Source organism: Oncorhynchus mykiss, chromosome 21 (assembly GCF_013265735.2).
Source record: "Oncorhynchus mykiss isolate Arlee chromosome 21, USDA_OmykA_1.1, whole genome shotgun sequence".
Taxonomy (NCBI): domain Eukaryota; kingdom Metazoa; phylum Chordata; class Actinopteri; order Salmoniformes; family Salmonidae; genus Oncorhynchus; species Oncorhynchus mykiss.
In genome coordinates, this window is record NC_048585.1 from 26,228,516 (window position 1) to 26,252,009 (window position 23,494).

Consider the following 23,494-nt stretch of genomic DNA (forward strand, 5'->3'; position numbering starts at 1 on the left):
TTCCATGCACTTTTTTTTCCTCCAAGCGAATGTTGCCATCTAGTGGACATTTGAAAGACCTGCAAACCAACAACATTTGTGGTCCAAGGCAAGCCAATTATACCTCACTGTATTGTTCATTCTGAAGTGCCCATATAGCCTCTCATCCTTCATAGTCATACACTCATTTTACTACTCAGTTTCTATGTTTTTATAATTATACAGTGTCATAGTGCAGTAGGCGGATGGTGGGTAAATTAGGCAAAAGGCTGTCCTATTTCATTAGATTGATGTGAAAATAGTCTACAATATAGGCTGAATAAATTCTCAATTCTCCAATGAAATTGTCAAATAAATGATTGATTAGTCGGCTTTCTGATCTCATATGTAATGGGTTTACCAGGCAAATGTCACTCCTTGACCAAAAGTGCAAGGTCACTCCTTAAGGGAAAACCCGCTTGAATAGCAGTCCATGACGTCACTGTCAGCCGCTCTGTGGGTCAGTTCGAGGGTGTCACTAACGCAGCATATTCACTGATTTGCAAAGTATATATAGATGCATCTACGGCTTTTGAAGGCAAACCAGCGTAAACTCCATTTGATTGAAGATTTGATCATCACACACCCTTTTTTGTGACGTGACGTTAAGACAAGGAAATGCTGTAAACCAATAACAAGTCCGAAGAAAAACGAAACAGAAGTGTTTTGATCTTAGAAAAGAAGTATCCGAGTTCTTTCAAGGTGTATTTTAATCACGTGTGAGTATTGAAATCGTGCTTAATTTGTTAGGCCTAGGTGTAATGTGACGCACTAACAGTTTGGGAAGTATGATTTCGTTTTCACCTTGTTTTTACCCAAGCTAGCTAAAGAAGCAGTCAAATATGGTACACTGTTGTATCGTTAGGTAGAATTTCAAATGAGGAAGTGAAAGAGAAAGGATTAGGAGAAAAGCCTTGGCAGCTGTCAGTCAACCCATGTTCTGAGTCGGTAGTGGTGCTTTTTGTGATGTTATTTTAGAGTATTACGTTATTTGGGTATTTGGGGGTTAGCCCTGACTGGGACTGAACCACCGGTCCAGCGAAAGCCAACACCTTATGACGCGTTCAAACAAACTGGAAAATCTTCCGAGTTAAATGCGTTCATGACAACTGGAATTCGGGAAAACGAGCTCCGTCTTGAAAGTGAACGGTCATCCAAACCCGAATTCCAAGTTGGGAACTCGGGTCTCTTTCTCGAGCGCCGACTTCCCGAACCTTAAGATCACTGACGTCATGATTCGACCTCGTTTTTTCCCTAGCTCCCAGTTGTCTTGAAAGCACAATAAACCCAGGGGTGTGAAACTCATTCCATGGAGGGCAGAGTGACTGCTGGTTTTTGGTTCCTCCTTTCAATTTGTGTCCAATTAAGACCAACAACCAAGTGAGGGGAGTTCCTAACTAATCAGTGACCTTAACGTAGCAATCAAGTACAAGGGAGGAGTGAAAACCAGCAGACAATTAGCCCTCCATGGAATGAGTTTGACACACAACCTTTTCAGTTTAACCAGTGTTTCCCAAACCCGGTCCTCGCAACCCAAAGGGGTGCACGTTTTGGTTTTTGCCCAAAGCTTGATGATTAGTTGGTTATTTGAATCAGTTGTGTAGTGCTGGGCAGAAATGAAAACGCGCACCGAATTTCGGAAATACTGAGTTACAACAAGAGGTCCGTTACGCCAAAAGGTCTGAACCTCTTGAGGAGTTCGCTAGGTGTTGCTTTAAGGTCGCTACAATATACACTCCGTCACAGACCTGTGGAGGTTTATTAAATGACATTAAAAGTGGCCAGCACACTCAGGCAGGCTGCTGAGCTTCCTACCACGTGACAGCTGCTGATAAGATTATTCAATAACGGATATTGTCCAGTGTACATGAGTCATTGTGTGCAATAGTATTCCTTCACACCTCTGACAAGGCATGCTGTTGTTTTGATGCATACAGATCTAGAGGATATATAACATCTGATTGTCCTTGCACGGGGCTTCGCTAGAATCAGAATCCCTATTCTCATTCTAGTGTATTCCATGGTCTGAGAATGTATTGTCCACTTGCATGTCTCCACACCTCCTCACCTTGCTGTAGAGTGATGGCGTCCAGCTCCCCCATGGTGAACGGGGACGTCTCCCGGGGTCCGAGCTCCCACCCCGGCCACAGCCCCACCACAGGCACCCTGGAGGAAACGCTGCAGCAGATGAACCGCCTCATCCAGGAGAACCGAGACCTGAAGGGTGAGGCATGGAGAGGGGACCAGAATGTGGTTCAGCCTTAAAGCTCATTGAGAATCTCCTGTATGGGGCGGGGACATTAGGATGTTACGGCATATGAGGTTCTGATTGTCTTGCAATGGCTGATTATGTGATTGACTGCTCTGTCCGTGTGTGTTTCTGTGTGTTTTACAATAATGTACTCTCTGTGTATCTTCCCCTGTAGAGGCGCTGAAGCAAACCAACGTGTCGATGAAGGAGCGCTTCGAGGGTCTGTCTGTGTGGAGGGAGAAGCAGAGGGAGGAGAAGGAGTTCCTGGAGGGGAGACTGGATGAGGCGCGCAGCCGTATGGAGGCACTCTCCTCACACAACCAGGAGCTCAGCATGAAGGTGGAGGAGCTGGAGGGAGGAGGAGAGGGGAAGGGACAGGTGAGAGAGAGAGAGAATGGGAAGGCTAGTGTTCACAAGGTTACTCTGGCTAGACCACACAATCCGCTTATTAAGTGAGAAATTATTGTATGGAGGATTTTTTTGTAGATTTTGTATAACAAAATAAGAGGCTTAGAAAAGAAAGATGGTGTGTTTTAAAAATATATATAGTAGAATATGGATAGATAGATATACAGCTGGGCAGACTGTTTTGTCTTTATCTGTGCTGTGTCACCTCCAGGCCGAGACAGCCAATCAGAATTCAGAACTGGAGGCGCTGCGTGCCCAACTGGTGCGTCTGCAGGCTGAGAAGAATGACCTGGTGGCCATGAACTCTGAACTCCAGCTCAAGACAGGTCAGGGGTCAGAGGATGACTCCTTCATAGAGATCAGGTTTGCTGTGAGTGACACTCACTTACTCCATCCATTCATATTATAAGGGTGTGTGTCCTGATTTTAGTGTATGTATGTGTGGTGTGTGTGTGGGTGTGTGTGTGTGTGTGTGTGTGTAGAAAGAGGATACTGGAAAGGAGCTGTATCATAATGAAAGGGACCCCAGGTATGACATGAGTGTATCCAGGCAGGAGTCTGAGGAGCTGACTGTCAGCCAGCTGCTCCAGTCCCTGAGGAAGGAGACCCAGAGGGTGGAGAGGCTACAAGTCGAGCTCCAGGCTACCAGATCCAGGTAGGCCGCATTTCTGCCTGGGCTTTATGTTTGGGTGGAACCGAAGACTGATGTTCCTATGTCTTTCAGAATCACAGAGCTGGAGGAGAAAGAAACTAACACGGAGAGCTCCACACAGACCTCACTACTGCCAGAGGTGGTTTCCCCAGCACTAGCCAACACAGCATGTGGTACTGAGCCAGAACCAGCGGAGGCACCCCAACAGAACTCTGGGAAGGAGAAGGTAGATACACAGATAGGCTGGTTAAGAGCTTGTCTCTCACCCTGTAAGAACAGGCAAGTTATTGAGATTGAAATGTATTAATGTACAATATGTAACAGGGATTTTCCAGATGATTTAAAATAAGTTAAAGTAAATCAATGTGGTTTAATACAAGTTGCAACAGGGAGACACCTCCAGCAGAGAAGCAGGCCCTTATATTCTCGTCTCACTCCACCAATGTTCTGTAAAAACCCGCTGAGAGGCTTGTAGGAAGTCACAACATCAGCTGCTACAGAATCACACTGCCCCAGAATACAACAACAATCAGTGTCCTCGGTCCTTGTACCCCCAGTCTGGGGTCAATCACTATCAACAGACATGAACAATCCATAACATTCCGTATCAAGTCTAGTGACCATCAATCTGTACATGAGTGTCCCAAATAAAAACTGGAAATCCTGTGTATTACAGGAAGAGAAAACACAAATGTGCTAAGCGTTGTGTTATTTACTCTTAACTGAATATTAACTTTATTAAATGTCCCCATGACAATGTCCTGACCCTTAGCTTCTCGATCAGAACTGTCAGTTTGTTGGATTGTTCTCTGTTATGTGTTAGGCTGTGTCAGAGGTGGAGAATCTGAAGGCTCAGATGATGACCCTGTTTAATGAGCTACAGCAGGCTCAGAGCAAACTGGGCGAGGCAGAGGGCATGAAGAAGAACCTGCAGGACAGGTGAGAGAGACGGAGAGGAGAGAGCTACATAGACAATGGAAACATGTAAACTATGCTAACCTTGCGCATTCCCTTTCCCCCTATACACCCTTTCACTTTCCCTCTATCCCACTTTCTGTATTTCTCTATCTCTGTAGATGTAGGGATGTGGAACAGGAGGTGGTGACTCTGACAGCCCAGCTGGTAGAGAAGCAGGAGGTACAGAGTGAGAATGACAGACTGAAGCTGCAGGTGGACAGCATGAAGGCCCAGAGCCAGCTAGAGCAGAGGAAGGCTGGAGAGGAGAGGTGGGACAACAGTCAAGCATGCACGCACACTCTCAATCAGACATATTCCTACTCCCCCAACACTGTTGGACATGGGGCCATTCCCTAGGGTGGGGTCTTGGGACAGAAATTCCCTGCTCCTCTTTTGAACCCCCCCCTCCCTATCAGTTTCCACTGGTCAATGCCATGAGTTTCTATATCTAAATACTCCTTAGTCATCATGAGTCAGTTGCCCCTCCCCTCCTCAGGACTAACCTGACCCAGCTGAAGGATGCTTACACCAAGCTATTCGAGGACTACAACGAGTTGAAGCAAGAGAGCAAGAACCAAGAGGTGACCACACTACTTAGCCTCTGTTAAACAGAAATCAGTCTAGTTTGGCACTTTGCACTGTTTTGTCCTTTGTCAAAATGGTATGGCATGGTGAAGGTGATGAATCTGACCGTTGCCCTCTTTGTGGCCTCCAGCCACTGGTCACTAAGGAGGTGGGAGACCTGCAGACCAGACTGGACGCAGCAGAGAAGGCCCTGGCTGCTAAGCAACAGCAGATAGATGTCATGAAGCAGGAGATGTATCAGAAGGAGAAGGAGCTGGAAACAATCTCTGTGTTTCAGGCTCAGGTAGGTTTTCTGTGTGTGTTCTCAATCTAGTTGTGTGTGTGTCATGTGAATTATTCTGCTTTGAGCTGGAGGTTTGTGTGGTGTGTGTGTGTGTTCTCACACTTGGAAAAAGATTAAAACCATTATTATTTACTTACAGTGAACTCTGAACATTTGGAGTTGTACAGCATCTCTTAAAAGTGACATTTGAGTGACTGTCAGTGAAGGCAGCTTCTTTGTTAAACCAGTAATTCAATTAATTAATGCTAAGTACCTTTCCAAAAAAGTGTAACAGTTTATATTTTCATGAGGTGAAATAGGTGCCACTGTCTCTTTTTTATTTTATATTTAAAAAAAATAATAAGTATACTTCAACTCAGACTGGCTTGATTTTAAATATGAATATGCATTAATGAATGAAATAATTCAATGAAACACAACACAAGAAAGAAGGTAGTAGGCAATCTTTACTTGTCATTTGGGTCAAGAATTCAATAATCAGCAGTTTGACTTCCGTGTGCAGTACTGGTATCTCCAACGACGGTCTCAAAGTACACAATACATTTTGAGGTAAAGATTCTTGTTGTTGAAACATCGCTCCCCTGACCTACATCGCACACATTGTACTCACTCATAATAATTTGAATGGTAGCTTCCGGCCCCAACTAGGTAGTTCAGGCCTGGGACTTGCCAAGAGATGACCTCATTAAAGTAGTTGATGTAGGGGGTCCACTGACAGTCCTGGTTACGGTAGCTGTTGACTCGACAGCAGTAGAACTTCCACCTGTGACACAGTGATGGAAATCATACATGTATAGTATAACACACAGTCAAGATTGTCAAAAACTTGTTTTCTTTCAAATACTTCAGTGGCACTTGGTGGAACCAACGGAATAGTCCCAAAAGTGCAAATTCTGCTCATATGGCACTCCAAGCAGGCTCAATCAACCGCTCAAAGTATTTGGGAAAAAATGAAATGTACCAATTGAACATAGGATCTGGTAAACATTGAGGTTTACTCACCTTCTGTCCTCATAGTAGTTGGAATGATAGCTGTTCACCCCAGTTAGGACATAGTTTTGGGGGCATTTGAAGCTGAACTCTTGATCCAAGTCATTTACGTAAGGAGACCAGAGGCACTCAGGCTCTGAGACAAATGTGTCTTTGCACTCAAAGTCCCACACACGGTCTTTATAGTAGTTGACATGTTGACTGAAATTAGATACATGACGATGCACATATTAATAGTTGAAATGTTTTGAAAACAAAAAATGCATTTGAAGTTTTTTAAATTTGATATGCCCAATATCAACAGTGCAGCGCACCTACTGGTCTATGCAGAACAGAGATAATTTGGTTTATAATTGGTGATGAAAAGTAAAACGGCACTAATGATTGGAGTAGGCATTTCATTTTGGGAATCTGTGCCGTCGTTTTGGTAGAAGATTGATAGTAAGCAGATAAGAACAGCCTTTTGCCTTTTCACACCTTTTTATGTGGGAGATGGATTGTCTTGAAGGGCAGTTTAAACTGTAAGGGCTGGTCAAATAGTTTTTCCCATCGGAGTTCTGCAACACACAAGCAAGGGAACGATAAACTGATTCCATATACACAGCATCATTATGTAAATTGAGTGTACAAAGAGTAATTGTGTGGTAACAGCCTACAACTTAAAACAACAGCCTACCTCGCCCGTTGACCAAGACTCCAGCAAGAAGCAGAATATAGAAATTGGGTCCGTTCATGGCTTCTCTGAGGAGTGTGATCTCAACAAAACAGCACAAGCAAGGTTAATGCTCCACTTATAGAACTAGACCCAAGCGGTGTACGTGAATAATGTTTGAGCAGGTGTATTGCTGGCATCATTCAAAATGAGTTTGCAACATCATTTCTCAGAAACATACATTTTTCATGAACTATCCTTCTTAACTCTGAGTTATGGTTTACGATCTCTGATCGCTGAAATTAAATGTATAACCAATACACTCCATTCTGTACATGGCATTCACATTTATATCTATACAACAATACAGCCACACCTTTATAATCATGTTTTGTCTGTCTGATTTTATATGCGTGGGTATCATTTTAATAATGTGTGTGCTGTTCATTGTCCAGGCGGAGGTGTACTCATCTGACTTTTACGCGGAGCGAGCAGCTCGGGAGAAGATTCACGAGGAGAAAGAACGTCTGTCTGCTCAGCTGGACTTTGTCAAGAAACAGAACACTCAGCTACAGGATGAGATGGACTCACTGGGCAGGTGCGCATCAGATTATATATTGGTCATGTGATCACAGATTGGTCATGTTAGGTCACGTTCACTGCCATTTTGGATCCACCGCCTGACTACGTCTGGTTTCTGTAGGCAATCTCTGAGCGATATGCAGAGAAGACACATGCCACGTGGAGGCAATCCACATGGAGGTGCTGCTCCACACAACATGGAAGGAGCCAGAGGTACCGGACAGTACCTGGCTTTAGCAAGGTTCAAGCCAGGGCACATCATATTGTTTTCTGCCAATTAAATGTGATCTCGTATTTATTTTTATCATGAAAACCCTCTGCTCCTCTCCATCTCACATTATTTACAACAACGATAAATGATGTAATTGTGTGTATATAAGGGAATACAGTTATCATACCACTGTGTGTCTGATAGGTGGTGATGCCAGGGACTGGCAGCAGCAGGGCAATATACCGGAGCACGTCTGCCCCAAGTGTAACGAGATCCTACCAGACCTGGATAGCCTGCAGATTCACATCATGGACTGCATCATCTGAAACTTCATCATAGTCATCAGCAACAACAAAGACAACTGCCGCAGACGCACCATAATCAGATTCTTCCTCTTCATCATCTGATTTATGGCAGAGTAAAATGCCGCCTTTATGCTCTACAAAGTGTGTTTATTTTGCAGTTCAGGGCTATGTTGCGCTGGTCTGTTTTAGAACATGTAATGTAACATGTAATATAATATAAAATGTGTTCTTACAGTGCACAACTACACACACTTTTGTTTTGTTAGAGGGGTGAAATGTATTGCGTTGATTATGCTATTAGGTGGTAAATGGAGAACTGGAATTTGTATTTTAATTTTGGTAACATTGTTTTCTTATTGACAGCTGTCTGCCACATAGTTTCTTGCTAAAGCGTTAGTTTTTAATTATTTGTTTTATTAAATGCTTATTACGGATTTTCGGGTGGTTCAATTTAATTAAGCAGTAATTCTGTTTCGATGAAGGTTATGAATAGATTACAATTACAGCATAGACATTTCGTTTTGAATAATTCAAAAATATTTTGCTTCAACGGAGGGAAGGATGCCTAAGACACTTTAATGTTTTTTTGTAAATGTATATTGCACATACATTTTATCCATCATCGTCATGGTTTGTACATTTATAATTAAACCTATTTACAGCTTATGTAGCCTGCAGGAAGAATGACTATGCAAGGGAGTGTGTACCGTGTTAGCTAACTTCTCTATCCAGATGTATTCACAAATCCTGTGATTCTGTAAAATAATTATGAAAATATGTAATAAAGGTGTTATTGGTACAGTAGGCTGTTTCTGTCTGTTGTTGCACACACATCTGATGGCACCTGAAAAAATGCAACAGAGTACCCACCATAGATATAGAACAGAATCTGCTTTATATCTATGGTATAAAGCAGCTCGAGCTGCAACAAACACTCAAACTGGACCGTTTTATTTCAATCTCTTCATTCTAAGACTCAATCATGGACACTTACTGACAGTTGTGGCTGCTATGCGTGGTGTATTGTCTCTTCCTTCTTGCCCTTTGCTGTTGTCGGTGCCCAATAATGTTTATACCATGTTGTGCTGCTGCCACGTAGTTGTGTTGCTACCATATTATGTTGTCTTTGGTCTCTCATTTTGTAATATCGTGTTGTCTCTCTGGTCGTGACGTGTGCTTGTCCCATATTTTTATGTTTAATCCCAACCCCCGTCCCAATCATTATAAATACAAATTTGTTTTTAACGAACTTGCCTAGTTACATACCTTAATATGTTTGTTCAGTCAGTGCAATCCGGAATCCTTGGGACGCAACATCCTCTAACCATAACCCTTACCTTAACCATTCAACTTAAATATGCTCTTGATCCCGGATCCCTGTAAACACATACCATGTTTGTTGACGTTCACAAACTTTGTTTATATATTAGGACAGCGACTGTAGTCATGCCATGCCTACACCAGTCAATAAAATTAAATAATGTATAATTTCAACAAAAAATTAAACTAGGTATACCGTTTTCTATGATTCTATCTGCGATATGCAAGTAATTTGTGAGTGGAAACATCTACCAAAAACATTGTGGACAGGCAAAATAGTAGCCACTATTCTATTTGAAAGGGGTCCTTCGTTTAGCGCCAGATTTCAGTTCTTTCTCAGTAGTATTTTGAAGAAACGACGATAGCTAGCTAGAGAAGTCCCTGAAACCATCAAGTAAGGTGAACAATATAATTATTTTCAAGAAAATGTTTTCTTCGTCACTACACAAAAAGTATACAATCGACAACGTAATTTGACCTGAAATGACCGTCATTACCTCGAAGTGACATTGTTGCTACCGCGGCTTTCGCACTGTCTGGAGTGGAGATCATATTCATAATGTGTTTGCTAGCTTGCTGTACGCGTTGTTGCTAGTTTAAGCGTTGTGAAAAATCGGATAACTTACTTATTTCGATGTTAGTAGGAAACAGATAATGGGAGAGAATATACATCATGGAAATTGTTAAGCTTTAGCTAGCCGTGTCCATAAATAAGTTAATGACATGTCAATAAACACTTGTGTCTTCGGGATATGACTGTTAAAATACCTGTGTATTTTTTATTCCTAGATCTGCTTTTTAATCGGGAAAGGCTTGATCTTAAAATTCCAGGAAATGGATGGTAAGGGATACAACTCGTGTGTCTGTGTTTAGTGGGGGGGAATAATCGATATATGGCTTTGATCAAAACAAAACTCTATAACACTGTGTGTGTGTCAGGTGACGATGACCTGGACCTTCTAACAGAGCTGCTGGCTGAGAACGAGGCTGGAGAGGAGCAGCAGGCTAGCCAGGAAGCAGAGGATAACCTAGATGACCTGTTTGACAACGATGATGATGATGAAGAGTACAGGGAGGGACTGGAGAGGGAGGAAGAGGATGGAGCCGTTGCTCTCTTTGGAGATGTGGATGGCATTGAAGAGGAGGAAGAAGTCGAAACACAGCCATCTGGAGGGAAAGCTCCTGATAACCTCAATAAATCCCAAGAAGATTTACATGGTTTGTCCACAAGGAGTTCAGCACCTCAAAATTATTATGATAGCACTATAGCATAGCATTAACGCCTATATTATGTATACAGTAAATGTTTCTAAAATGTAGATACCTACTCTTAAAGTATGTCAGCTTCACACACGGTCTCCTTTGCTTTTTAATTCATGGCAGGTTTCTGGTTCTAATCATATTTGTTGTGTTTCTGTGTGTTCTCAGAGGAGCTGAGGCGTATGCAGGAGCAGATGCAGAGGCTGCAGCAGCAGCTAGAGGCCTCCCAGAAGAGCTCTACAGCCACCTCTACCCCAAACAGCATCCCAGGAACAAAGGCACCTTCCAAAGCTAACACTCCCTCACAGGGTCCCCCCAAACAGAGCTCCTCCAAGCCAGTTCGTCCCACACAGAAGACCAAGCCCCAAGCAGGTATTACTTTCATATGTTTTTTTGTGTTTCAGCATGTATTCTCATCAAAGTCAAAGCTGAGCTTACAGGAACACAGTGGCGACTTACATTACATGACCTTACATGTCATGTAAGGAGCATCTGTGTAAAGTGGAATGGGTGACGGTGGTGCCTGTGGATGTGTGTTTTAAAGGAATCTCTTCATCTGTTGTTTTTGACAGAGGGGAAGCCCTCGTCTGCCCCAGACCGAGGAGACAGCACCAAGCTACAGGAGTCCTCCGACTTCACCGCTCAGCTCAACAACGCTGACCTGTTCAAACGCAAAGGTCAAAGGACAGCTCACCAGGTCCAGCCCAGCACTACAGCAGCCGCTACAGACACCAGAGGTCCACTGGTGGAGATTAAGACTCACAGCTCCTTCCAGCCAATAGCAAGCAGTAGTAGGACCAACAGTACGGTACGTTCATCGCTACCTTCCCAGTCCAATGCGGCTGCAGCCCTGTCCGCCGTACGACAGGCCAATCCCCTTCCATCTCTCCCTAAAGACGTCGCCATCGAGAAGTACTCTGGACTGCGGCTGAGGTCAGAGCACACACACACACACTCATCTACCTGTAACACACACACACACACACTCATCTACCTGTAACACACACTCATCTACCTGTAACACACACACACTCATCTACCTGTAACACACACACACACACTCATCTACCTGTAATACACACTCATCTACCTGTAACACACACACACACTCATCTACCTGTAACACACACACACACTCATCTACCTGTAACACACACACACACACTCATCTACCTGTAACACACACACACACTCATCTACCTGTAACACACACACACACACACACACACACTCATCTACCTGTAATACACACTCATCTACCTGTAACACACACACACACACTCATCTACCTGTAACACACACACACACTCATCTACCTGTAACACACACACACACTCATCTACCTGTAACACACACACACACACACATCTACCTGTAACACACACACACACACACATCTACCTGTAACACACACACACACACACACACACATCTACCTGTAACACACACACACACACACACACACATCTACCTGTAACACACACACACACATCTACCTGTAACACACACACACACATCTACCTGTAACACACACACACACTCATCTACCTATAACACACAAACTCATCTACCTGTAACACACACATAAACACTCCAAGGTTTCTTGCCCAAGCTCAGATCTGGATTCTGATTGGTTCGTTGGTTTCAGGCGACCACGCGTGTCCTCCACAGAGATGGATCGTAAGATGGCCGACCGCAAGCTGATTCGGCTCTCCCAATTGCCTGGGCGCCTGGCCCGGGAGAAACTGGATGAGTGCGACTGGGTCACCTTCGCTGTGCTGGTCAACAAAGCTACACCACAGAGCAACAGCAGTGTAAGACCAGAATTATTCAACTTTTATTTAACGAGGCAAGTCAGTTAAGAACAAATTCTTATTTACAATGACGGCCTACCGGGGAACAGTGGGTTAACTGCCTTGTTCAGGGGCAGAACGACAGATTTTTACCTTGTAGACTCGGGGATTCGATCCAGCAACCGTTCGGTTACTGACTCAACGCTCTAACCACTAGGCTACCTGCCATCCCAAATTACCCCATCTAAACCACAGGAGGTTGGTGGCACCTTAATTAGGTAGGATGGGCTTGTGGTAATGGCTGGAGTGGGATGATATCAAATACATCAAACACATGGTTTCCATGTGTTTGATACCATTCCATTTGCGCCATTATTATGAGCCGTCCTCCCCTCAGCAGCCTCCACTGCTCCATACTGTATACCCACATACAACTTCAACATCTACAGTAGGTCAATGATCATGTGGTTTTATTGACATGGACACTCAGGACTCCAGAAGTATGTACGGTTGACCAATGTTCATTAAAAACAAGTCATTGACTTGACAAGAAGTGGGCCTGACTGTATTCATTCAGATGGGTCAATGATAGCAGCGCTAAGAGTTATCTCCCTCCCTCCGCTCACAGGGTAAGACGTTCAGCATCTGGAAGCTGTCTGACCTCCATGACCTGGAAGTGTACGTGTCTCTCTTCCTGTTTGGGGAGGTGCATAAGGAACACTGGAAGACTGAGCCAGGCACCGTCATGGGCATCCTCAACCCCAACCCCATGAAGGCCAAAGACGGATATGACGGGGTGAGTGTGTGTGTGTGTTTACTTTCTCTGTAGTGTGTGTGTGTTCTCACCATCACTCTCTCTTCTCCCACCCCTTCTCTGTATCTCCCCCCCAGGTGTCTCTGTCAGTGGACCACCATCAGAAGGTGTTGTTGATGGGGGAGGCTCAGGACTATGGCACCTGTAAGGCAGCCAAGAAGAACGGAGACCCCTGCTCTCAGATTGTCAACCTGGTGGGTTTGCCTTTACATCCAGAAACACACACAACCTGAACCGCTCAACAGCTCCTCCATCCACTCTCTGACCCACACTGACCCTCAGAACCGACCTAAAGGCTGATCGGTGTCATTCATATTTGCTGTGTCAGTCATATACCACCGCCAAATAGAGAGGGGGACATTTGAGAACTTGTGAAGTGACAGTTTCTAGCGTTTTCTCTGCAGTAGGAGGGTGTAGGACTGTTGTCATGTGCTATCTCTCTCTCTGCAGTAGGAGGGTGTAGGACTGTTGTCATGTGCTATCTCTCTCTCTGCAGTAGGAGGGTGTAGGACTGTTGTCATGTGCTATCTCTCTCTGCAGTAGGAGGGTGTAGGACTGTTGTCATGTGCTATCTCTCTCTCTGCAGTAGGAGGGTGTAGGACTGTTGTCATGTGCTATCTCTCTCTCTGCAGTAGGAAGGTGTAGGACTGTTGTCATGTGCTATCTCTCTCTCTCTGCAGTAGGAGGGTGTAGGACTGTTGTCATGTGCTATCTCTCTCTCTCTGCAGTAGGAGGGTGTAGGACTGTTGTCATGTGCTATCTCTCTCTCTGCAGTAGGAGGGTGTAGGACTGTTGTCATGTGCTATCTCTCTCTCTGCAGTATGAGTGCCAGTACTGCCAGTACCACGTCAAGGCCCAGTATAAGAAGATGAGTGCCCAGCGGGCCGAGCTGCAGTCGTCTTTCTCAGGGAAGGCCACAGGGAAGGCCAAGGGGAAGGGCAACAGCCTGAAGGAACGACTGTGTCAGACTGGCTTCCACTACGGAGGCATGTCCTCACCAGCCTGCGCTGCCGCACTGTGAGTGTGTGTGTGTGTCACAGTGAATATTGTGTGCATGTGTGTGTTGGTTGGTCAGTGTGTTTATCGATGTAAATGTCAGTCGTCTCTAAGCTGTGTTTTCCATTAGCGCCGGTAATCAGCCGGTTACAGACTCATTTTCAATCGGCTTCTTTTCATTTAAACGTTTCAATTCGCTAGTCCATCGAGTCCTCTCCCGCTAGAATGAGCAATCTGCATCTCTTCTAGCGCTCTGTTGATCGGATAGGCGCCTGTCAGTCACAAAGCGAGCAATGACAGAGGAACGCAGTCTGCTGTCTGTCCCGCCTCCTGGTACAATGTGTGTGTGCTGTGGTTGGTTGCAGTCAAATGTCTTTACACAGAGGAGGGAGAGAGCGTGATGGTCGTGAATTTGCACGTCCCGTGTAATGTAAGTGGTAAATTCTGTCTTTCTGCCACATTCATGTCTTAGGCGTGTTTCACATAGCCAGCCACGCGGAGTCATGACGCACAGACTATTTACTGTGCTTTGATTGACAGCTAAACAGCAACTGTTGACTAGTTTATAAAAGGTGTCGAACTGACTTGAATGAAGTCTCCCTACATCCCTTTGCCATTCATAAATCCCGCAACGTGGTTATATGTCGATGGTATCACATCAGACAAGTAAAGCGAAGGATTTCCTAGGTTTCCTTTGCTAGGATGTCGGGGTTTGCCAGACAGGGATTCTAAAGGGAGTGACTCTCGTCTCGTCAGTCGGTGTAGCCTACCCAATGGCATCGTTGAGAGGCTCTGTCATTTGGCTCCCTTATTTGCATAGGCTACTGGTAGGCCGGGGCTTTTTGGTGAATGTCTGCAGATAAATTGTGAAAACATTTGATGAAGATGGTGAATCATCACTGCAGGAACGTTAGGTAGTGGAGGGCCTCATTCTGGTCCTAATATGTTAATTGGGGCCCTCACGGAATCCAGGCATTAAAACAGAACAACAACATTCAAACATTTATTGACCTTAGTAGGGAACCAACTAAATGTATTGAAAATGTATTAATTTGCCCAAGTTTATCATAATGTATGAACAGAATGCAATACCACAACACATTTTTCTAATCTGGGAGGTAAATAATAATAATAATAATAATGTATTCAATCATTTCGCTGTGGATTCAGGGTATTACACTGTACCAGAGGCCATCAAAATAGAGCTCCTGGCAGGCTACTTTTTCAGTTTTTTTGGCTGGCTACTCTTTCTGTTTTTTGGCTGGCTGGCTACTCTTTCTGTTTGGCTGGCTACTCTTTCTGTTTGGCTGGCTGGCTACTTTTTCTGTTTTTTGGCTGGCTACTCTTTCTGTTTGGCTGGCTGGCTACTCTTTCTGTTTGGCTGGCTGGCTACTCTTTCGGTTTGGCTGGCTACTCTCTGTTTTATGGCTGGCTACTCTTTCTGTTTGGCTGGCTGGCTACTCTTTCTGTTTGGCTGGCTGGCTACTCTTTCTGTTTGGCTGGCTGGCTACTCTTTCTGTTTGGCTGGCTGGCTACTCTTTCTGTTTGGCTGGCTGGCTACTCTTTCTGTTTGGCCTGCTGGCTACTCTTTCTGTTTGGCTGGCTGGCTACTCTTTCTGTTTGGCTGGCTGGCTACTCTTTCTGTTTGGCTGGCTGGCTACTCTTTCTGTTTGGCTGGCTGGCTACTCTTTCTTTTTGGCTGGCTGGCTACTCTTTCTTTTTGGCTGGCTGGCTACTCTTTTTGTTTGGCTGGCTGGCTACTCGATGTAGTTGTGGAAAACACTGCTCTATGTGTTTGTCTGCGCTGTGAGTCAGTATGTGTGTGTTTGTATTGTGTTCACTTATGTACACCTCCGTTCCTGTCTAGGTCTGCGTCTGGCCCTAAGAAGCCCACCCAGACCACTCTAGGGAACCTGTTTGTGAAGGGATCAGACCAGCTGGCCAGCCAGGCCAAGAGACTGGGTAAGACTGGGGGAGATGGAGGGAGTGAGTGGGGGGCGAGAGAGGTTTAAGACTGGGGGAGATGGAGGGAGTGAGTGGGGGGCGAGAGAGGTTTAAGACTGGGGGAGATGGAGGGAGTGAGTGGGGGGCGAGAGAGGTTTAAGACTGGGGGAGATGGAGGGAGTGAGTGGGGGGGCGAGAGAGGTTTAAGACTGGGGGAGATGGAGGGAGTGAGTGGGGGGGCGAGAGAGGTTTAAGACTGGGGGAGATGGAGGGAGTGAGTGGGGGGGCGAGAGAGGTTTAAGACTGGGGGAGATGGAGGGAGTGAGTGGGGGGGCGAGAGAGGTTTAAGACAGGTGCTCTTTCTTAATGTGTTTGATTGTTTTTCAGCCATGAAGTCTAACGAGGTGTCTGGCTGCTCAGACGACTTCAAGGACCTGTTATCCATGCCTACCCCGGGAGCCCTTCAACTGAAGAGACACCTCACCAAACCCCCAGGTAACTGGCTCACTCAAGCAGACCAGACCAAACCCATGAACACATCAGATGGGCCATCTGGAGACTAGAGAAAGACAGGAGGGCTTTAGAAGGAAACACTTTTGATTTATTTTTTACCTTGGTGTGTTTTCTCCCTGCTTGTTAATGCATTAGAATTACTGTATATCATCTTTCTCTCTTCTTCCACCTTCTCTCTCACTCCCCCAGGTTCCAAGGGCTCAGCTGGTGCAGGGGTCCAGTCCATCTCTGCCTCTGACCTCCTGAAGCAGCAGAAACAGCAGCAGAAGCAGCTCTTAGAGAACCGTAGACGCCGGGCAGAGGAGATCCAGCAGAGGGTCCTCCAGAACACAGGCAGGGCGGGGGTCCCCGGGGCCTCTCCCCCATCTAGAGGTGCCCTCCTTTCCCCTAAGTCTGCCTCAGAGGTCCCCAAAGTCACCCAGAGCCCCACCGCCCCCCACACCCCAACACTGGGCAGGGGTTTTAACGAGGGAGATGATATCTTGTTTTTTGACCACACCCCTCCTCCGCCCCCGACGCCACACAGCCTATCAGCAGCCAAGGTAGGTGGTGCTCATCCTATCGCATGCTTTCATGCTTAGTGTACACTGTTGCACTGTTGATTTGACTGTAGAATGGATGTCATAGAGAGGCTAGAGTTCAAAGGTCACATAGGTTGGATGTTAAAGGTGAAGCTGCCCCTCTCCTCTCTAGTTGGCTGCTCTGAAGAAGCTGAGAGTGAAGGGGGCTGGGCTGGCCAAAGAAGACCCCAACGCTGTGAAAAGGAAGAGGAGCAACAGCACTGACATCACCACCAGGGTGCAGAAGAACCTGTCCTCGCCCGATGGTACACATCTGAGCACACAGACACACACACACACACACACACACACAGAGTCCCTGTTCTTACCCATCCTCTGGGATCTGCCTCTGTACAGGTGAACAGCCTGGGGCCAAGGAGGAGGAGCCAGCCCAGAAGAAGAGGCGGGAAAAAATGGACTACGTCCAATCAGAGGAGTTCAAGAAGATCCTCAACGCCAAGTCCCGGCACGGGGCCGAGCTACAGGCGGTGAGTCAGCAATTACGTAACCATAGCAGCCTAGTGTAACTGCTCCCTTTTCTGTGTAACAGTGTAATGATTCCCCCTTATCTTTAGCCCAGTGTTATAATAGTTCCCCTCTCCTGTAATGATTCCCCCTTCCCCTAGACGAGGGTTAATAGTTCCTATCTCTCTCTTTAGGCAGAGTACCAGCAGCAGGAGAGCTACTTTGACCCCCTGGTGTAACAATGTAATGATTCCCCCTTCCCCTAGACGAGGGTTAATAGTTCCTATCTCTCTCTTTAGGCAGAGTACCAGCAGCAGGAGAGCTACTTTGACCCCCTGGTGAAGAAGGAGGCGATGGAGGACAAGATGAGGAACATCAGAGAGCAGAAGTGTCGAGCCGTCAGCTGTAAAAAGGTCCGTGTCCAATCACAGGTCTTATTCTCTAGTGTCATCAGCTATCAGCTAACGGTTTTATTCTGTCGAGTCAAAATCTACTCCTGGGATTTGAACCATCAGCTTTCCTTTACGTAAGTCAGATGAAAGCCCCATCTCCTAGCACCTCAGAATATTCCCCATGAGCCAACTAGCAATTTAGACCGGTACGATTACAACGGTCCCAATGGCGTGTAAACCTAGCATGATAGCAGATCGGCCAGACTCCTAGCATGATAGCAGATCGGCCAGACTGCTCAGAATTCTAATTTAACCATCCTGTCAGACCAATATAACTGTGACTTTACGGTTTAGTACAGACACATATTTATCTGTGTTTATCTGTGTCTTGTCTCCAGTGTAAGTACACGTACTTCAAGCCTGCTGATCGCTGTGTGGAGGAGAAGCATGAGCTGCAGTGGCACGACGCCACCAAACGCTTCTTCAAGTGCCCCTGTGGACAGAGAGCCATCGCACTGGACCGCCTGCCACACAAACACTGCAGGTGAGACACGTACACACACACTACAGTTTTTATCACGGCCGGTTGTGATACAGCTTGGATTCGAACCAGGGGCTGTAGTGACGCCTCTTGCACTGAGATGCAGTGCCGTAGACCGCTGCGCCACTCAGGGGCCCAGTTGAAACGCACACTCTCAAACACAATGCAGGTCACGTGCTACTGCGTTCATCAGACATGATAATGCTGCGTTCTCTATTGCAGTAACTGTGGCCTGTTCAAATGGGAAAGGGACGGCATGTTGAAGGTAAGGGTCGCGTTTTAGTGGGTTTGGAGTTCAGATCCGTCTCCCGTCTGATTGTCCTTGGGTTGACTACTACTTCATGTTCCCTAACTGTTTCCTGTTCCTGTCCACAGGAGAAGTCAGGCCCTAAGATCGCTGGGGAGCTCCTGCAGCCTCGAGGTGACGAGCAGCCCAAGTTCCTCAACAGCATGCAGTAGCCCTGGGTCACTGACCGTCACCTTCATCATTGTCTTCATCATATGAAGCTGCTGGTGCTGTTGGAGTTTCTTGTGTGTATATTTATTTGCATGTCGCTTTTTAAATTTCCTTTTTAATGTTTTTTTTAGTGTCAATGTCATTTTAAGTTGATTATGGATTTTAAATTGCTGTGTTTTGAATGGATTCGATTGAATTTCCCGAATGAGCTGTTTGTCGTTCCCTGCTGCTGGGTTTGATGTGAATGTGCTGATTAAATCGTGCTGAGTGATTTACCAACAATCTCCTCCTTTTTCTGACTTGGGCTCGCTGGAAGAAATGGTCTCCGGTGCTATATTGCGTCCTTACAGTCTGGGGGAGTCTTAGAGACACCCAAAATAGTATCGGGGGCTGGATAAACAGATGATTGGGTACGTCTGAACCAAGGAGTCCGCTCACTGTTTTGCGTCTCCCAAATGTGGTGATTTAATACAGCTTGACGTGATAGCCTGCCTCATCACAATGACTAACAGTCGGTTGTATTGATCGAAGCAGGTTGTGTAGAACACAATCTATCAACCACACCATGTGACCAGGTCATGGCTCATATAAGGAACAAACGGGCACTAGTTAAGCTCCTGAGGTTAGAGACCTGCCTGTCACAGTCTTTTTAGTTGGACTTCTTTCCTCCAGTTTTCTCCTTTCTCTGTCTCTCTCTCTCTCTCTCTCTGTCCTCTGCCTGGTGCTGTCTAAAGTTGCAGCTATGGAATGTTGGTAAGTCTCGCTTGGAATCCCCGACGTTTGTCTCCGCCTGATGAGTTCCCCAGGACTCACTCGCGCACTCATTTTATCATTCCTTCTGTCTCCAGCTTCCCCTCTCTCCACCCTCCTTCAACTCTCTTTCTCACACACACACACACACACACACATTTGATTCAGATTCTGAATCTAGGGCGCTTAAGAATTCACCCCCTGATTTATCAACACTTACTGTAACAGTAAGAAAAGTTATATATGCCCCAAAAAATGTCTTTTTTTTCACAGCAGTACATTGTAGTATTGTCTTTATTGGTGTCTGTGTTCCTAAATTACAGTATAGGTTTCACATTTGTGATTACGGTTACAAACACAGAAAAGACCACACAGTTTGATATACAGACAGATGTGAAAGATACACAGACCACACCAAACAGTACACCACACAGATACATGCACAAAGATAAGAGATTGAAATAAGCATGCATAGAGACACAACCAATCACGACAGCCTCCTTTTTCAAACTTGACCTGCCACACTCACAAAGTCTTTAAACGTTACATAATATTACCATTTTAAAATTGATTTGAATCGTTTTGTACTTGAACCTTTTTTACTCCTAGGTGAGTGATGGTTTGGCCACCTCCCATGCTCTTGTTTTGTCCGTCTGATAGGCTAGGTGTCTTTATTGACACAGGGTCCTGCCAATCACAGGCTGGTGCACTATGTTCTGATCTCCTTGGCCTATGGAGCATGCTCACCAACCGCGGGGATAACGGGGGTAGAGTCCATCATAGTGGAACTCACGCCACTGTTCTGTCTTCTCCCGTGTCCTCTCATCCTGCTCTGTGGATGGAGAGAGGAGAAGAAGGGAGCCGAGAGAGGGGAAAGGAAAAGGCTTGAGGGGTTTTTGTTTGTGGCAACCTGCAGAGTGTCGAACGCGGAGGACTAAGAATGTGTATTTCTGTCCTTCATGTGAAACACTTCGGTTGACTTATGTGGGAGAAAACCATTTCCAGAAACACATTGGGCACGAGAACTACCACAAACCCAACACATCCCTACACAGACATGTGGTCAAAGTGTTCAGTGCAGCACACTGTGTGATTACTTTGATTAGACTCTGTGATTACTGCAGATAAATCAAGATGTGGCGTTTACCACTAAGAGGTATAAGGGTCTGAGTTGAACCAAATGGCCACTTATGGTTTTAAACCTCATCTTTGGAACAGAGTTAGTCGGCCTTACCATCGCGCTCCTCTTCCACATAGTTCTCAAACTCGTTCCTCTGTTCGTCATAGTACTCCCTCCTCCTCTCATCAGCTGACAGCCTTACCCTCTGCTCAGCTACGGAGGGGGGGAGGGGGAAAAGAGAGGGAAGCAAGGCGAGATGGAAGAAGGTGTTCTGGTTAGTGAGGTAGAGTGAGATGTGTTGTCTTAGTTACGTCATAAACCTCGAAGATGTTTAGCGCCAAATTTCCAACCTGTCCTCACCTCACACTTTCCTCACGTCACACACTGCAGGCAGTCCACCTCTATCACACAGTGTTTGGGAGAGATACTGTACCTGTTGCTTTATACACACACACACAGGCCGGTACTGTATACATTGGACACTAGCCCTCATTGGGGTACTCATAGACGTTTTAAGGTGACATCACAACATTTTGAGTACACACACACAACAACAACACACATACACTGAATAGTAGGTTGTTTTCTTACAAAACGGTTCAGTGGAATGAGGCTTTGCGGAAAGGAAACTTTCTCAGGTAATAGGCTTACTGGTTGGGTTTGCTCTCTCTCTCTCTCTCTCTCTCTCTCTCTCTCTCTCTCTCTCTCTCTCTCTCTCTCTCTTTCTGTCTGTCTGTCTGTCTGTCTGTGTCTGATTAAATTAAATTCAAAGGGATTTATTGGCATGGGAAACATGTTTACATTGCCAAAGAAAGTTAAATGAACACTAAACATTACACTCACAATTTTCAAAGGGATAGACACATTTCAAATGTCATATTATGGCTATGCACAGTGTTATAATGATTATGAAATTAGGGAAAATAAATAAACGTAAATGTGGGTTGTATTTACAATGGTGTTTGTTCTTCACTCGTTGCCCTTTTCTTGTGGCAAACAGGTCACAAATCTCTCTTTCTCTCCCTCTCTCTTTCTCTCTTTCTCTCCCTCTGTCGCTCTGTCTCTCTGTCGTCGTGGCTGCAGACCTCACGTGTCTTACTGTAACCCAGTGACCAAGTTAACAGACCTTTTCATTATCCTCCTCAGGTTTCTTCTCTTTCTTTTCTCTCTCTCATTTCCTCTTGTTGTCTCTCTCTCTGCACTAGAATGGTTAATTGGTCCACACATTCCTGTCTCAGCTCCTGCAGTGCCTTCCCTGCTACCTGCGCATCACTCCCCTAACACGGTCACAACAAAGTCGTATACACCTACACACACATTCATGCACACACACACTTCTCCCCCTTCTCTCTCGTGCACACCTAGCGCCTCAGTGACTGGCTGGCAGGCGATATAAACAGTATTTTGTAACTAAAACTTTCAAGGAATGTGGGCTTATTTTCTCTGACCGGTGGCCCAGAGAGGTGCACTGACAGGGAGCTGGAGCAGACGACAGCCTATCTGTCTCTGGGACTGGCTGAGAGGGACAGAGAGAGAGAGGGAGAGAAGCTGCTCCATACTACCCTGTGACTCCTTTTGCTGCCTCCAGCCAGTGTGTGTGTGTGTGTGTGTGTGTGTGTGTGTGTGTGTGTGTGTGTGTGTGTGTGTGTGTGTGTGTGTGTGTGTGTGTGTGTGTGTGTGTGTGTGTGTGTGTGTGTGTGTGTGTGTGTGTGTGTGTGTGTGTGTGTGTGTGTGTGAAACAGATGGCTTCAAATGCTTTTAAGCTTTTGGGGCAGCTGCTAGCGATTCACCTGTGGGTGATTTGGAGTCTTTAGTCTGCCCTCAGAGTTCACAGCCATGACCTCAAACCACACCATCCAACATTTTAATCCACAGACCATCAAATGAATAGACTTTGAGTACACACACACACACCACCAGCCTCTACAGAGTGCTGTAAACCTCCCAAAACAAACTGTCCATAATGGCACTAGCAACTTCAACCACATGCAAACACTACCATCATCAACCCGCATGCCCCCTGTCCTGCCCCTGCCCTGGCTCCATGGTGACGCCCCATAGTGATGGTAAACAGCCTCACCGAGGACCTCCGCCTCATGTTTGGCCGAGCGCCGACTACGCTTTTTGAAGAAATTGGCTGCATCCACCTCGGGCATGAAGACTCGCCGTGCTGACCCTGGGGGCAGAGGGTAGCAGGGAAGGGTCAAAGAGGGCCATTGGGGTCACTCGGGTTGGGGAGGGGGAATGGAACATATGACACTCACCTTTGGGATCTGCAGCTTTTCCCTCTCTTCCATCTGCCACCGATGCACTCCGCACCCCGGGGGAGACTGGGAAAGACAGAGGTTTTTGTCAATTTTACACTTGAGCTGATCAGCAAGTCCTCTTTCTAGAAATTCTGCACATGCACCTTTCAGAATAGGTCTGAAAACATCAAACCTTTGCCATAAAAAAAACGTTTAAAAAGTCACCCTACACCTCCTCTACCATACCCTTCCTTGACCCCCCCACCCCCCCAGCATGTCAACCCCCTATCGTGGTACTTACGTGTGAGGATGAGGAGGGTGGCGAGCAGAGAAAGAAAGACCAGATGAGTCCAGGACATGATGAAGAATACAGTGAAGCAACGCTGCGAACAGTCAAGTTATGAACTGAGAGAGAGAGGGAGAGGGGAG

At 45.9% G+C, this 23,494-nt stretch overlaps 3 protein-coding genes and 1 pseudogene across 12 annotated transcripts; 2 read left to right on the forward strand and 2 right to left on the reverse strand.

Annotated features, from left to right (window-relative positions):
• Positions 1–460: 460 nt before the first annotated feature.
• Positions 461–8,698, forward strand: LOC110500144 (optineurin). 7 transcript variants are annotated; one of them, XM_036957461.1, is made up of 13 exons: positions 461–737; positions 2,097–2,242; positions 2,445–2,647; positions 2,889–3,047; positions 3,160–3,332; positions 3,402–3,555; positions 4,153–4,268; positions 4,406–4,555; positions 4,783–4,867; positions 5,002–5,154; positions 7,252–7,394; positions 7,500–7,591; positions 7,794–8,698. In XM_036957461.1, exons 2-13 carry the CDS (start codon positions 2,101–2,103, stop codon positions 7,913–7,915), a joined length of 1,692 nt encoding a protein of 563 aa, XP_036813356.1. In that variant the 5' UTR covers positions 461–737; positions 2,097–2,100; the 3' UTR covers positions 7,916–8,698. The 7 variants fall into 7 exon arrangements, with proteins under 7 accessions (XP_036813356.1, XP_036813361.1, XP_036813357.1 ...); XM_036957466.1 differs by having other exon boundaries at positions 2,889–3,040; positions 3,228–3,332; XM_036957462.1 differs by lacking the exon at positions 461–737 and adding an exon at positions 1,554–1,697.
• On the reverse strand, positions 5,583–9,369 carry LOC110500143 (annotated as a pseudogene).
• A 124-nt stretch (positions 9,370–9,493) lies between these two features.
• mcm10 (minichromosome maintenance 10 replication initiation factor) lies at positions 9,494–19,228 on the forward strand. Of its 4 annotated transcripts, none has more exons than XM_036957456.1 (18): positions 9,494–9,613; positions 10,004–10,055; positions 10,154–10,432; positions 10,643–10,846; positions 11,047–11,407; positions 12,123–12,288; positions 12,896–13,063; positions 13,159–13,275; positions 13,902–14,098; positions 15,945–16,039; positions 16,409–16,516; positions 16,724–17,076; positions 17,228–17,360; positions 17,452–17,582; positions 17,859–17,972; positions 18,350–18,495; positions 18,715–18,757; positions 18,868–19,228. In XM_036957456.1, exons 2-18 carry the CDS (start codon positions 10,049–10,051, stop codon positions 18,949–18,951), a joined length of 2,706 nt encoding a protein of 901 aa, XP_036813351.1. In that variant the 5' UTR covers positions 9,494–9,613; positions 10,004–10,048; the 3' UTR covers positions 18,952–19,228. The 4 variants fall into 4 exon arrangements, with proteins under 4 accessions (XP_036813351.1, XP_036813352.1, XP_036813353.1 ...); XM_036957457.1 differs by having other exon boundaries at positions 9,506–9,608; XM_036957458.1 differs by lacking the exon at positions 9,494–9,613 and adding an exon at positions 9,699–9,792.
• Positions 19,229–19,975: 747 nt separating this feature from the next.
• Positions 19,976–23,494, reverse strand: LOC110519772 (unique cartilage matrix-associated protein). The gene is made up of 5 exons (XM_036957467.1): positions 23,367–23,494; positions 23,084–23,149; positions 22,900–22,995; positions 20,934–21,032; positions 19,976–20,531 (listed from the first exon to the last, which is right to left on the reverse strand). Exons 1-5 carry the CDS (start codon positions 23,422–23,424, stop codon positions 20,443–20,445), a joined length of 408 nt encoding a protein of 135 aa, XP_036813362.1. The 5' UTR covers positions 23,425–23,494; the 3' UTR covers positions 19,976–20,442.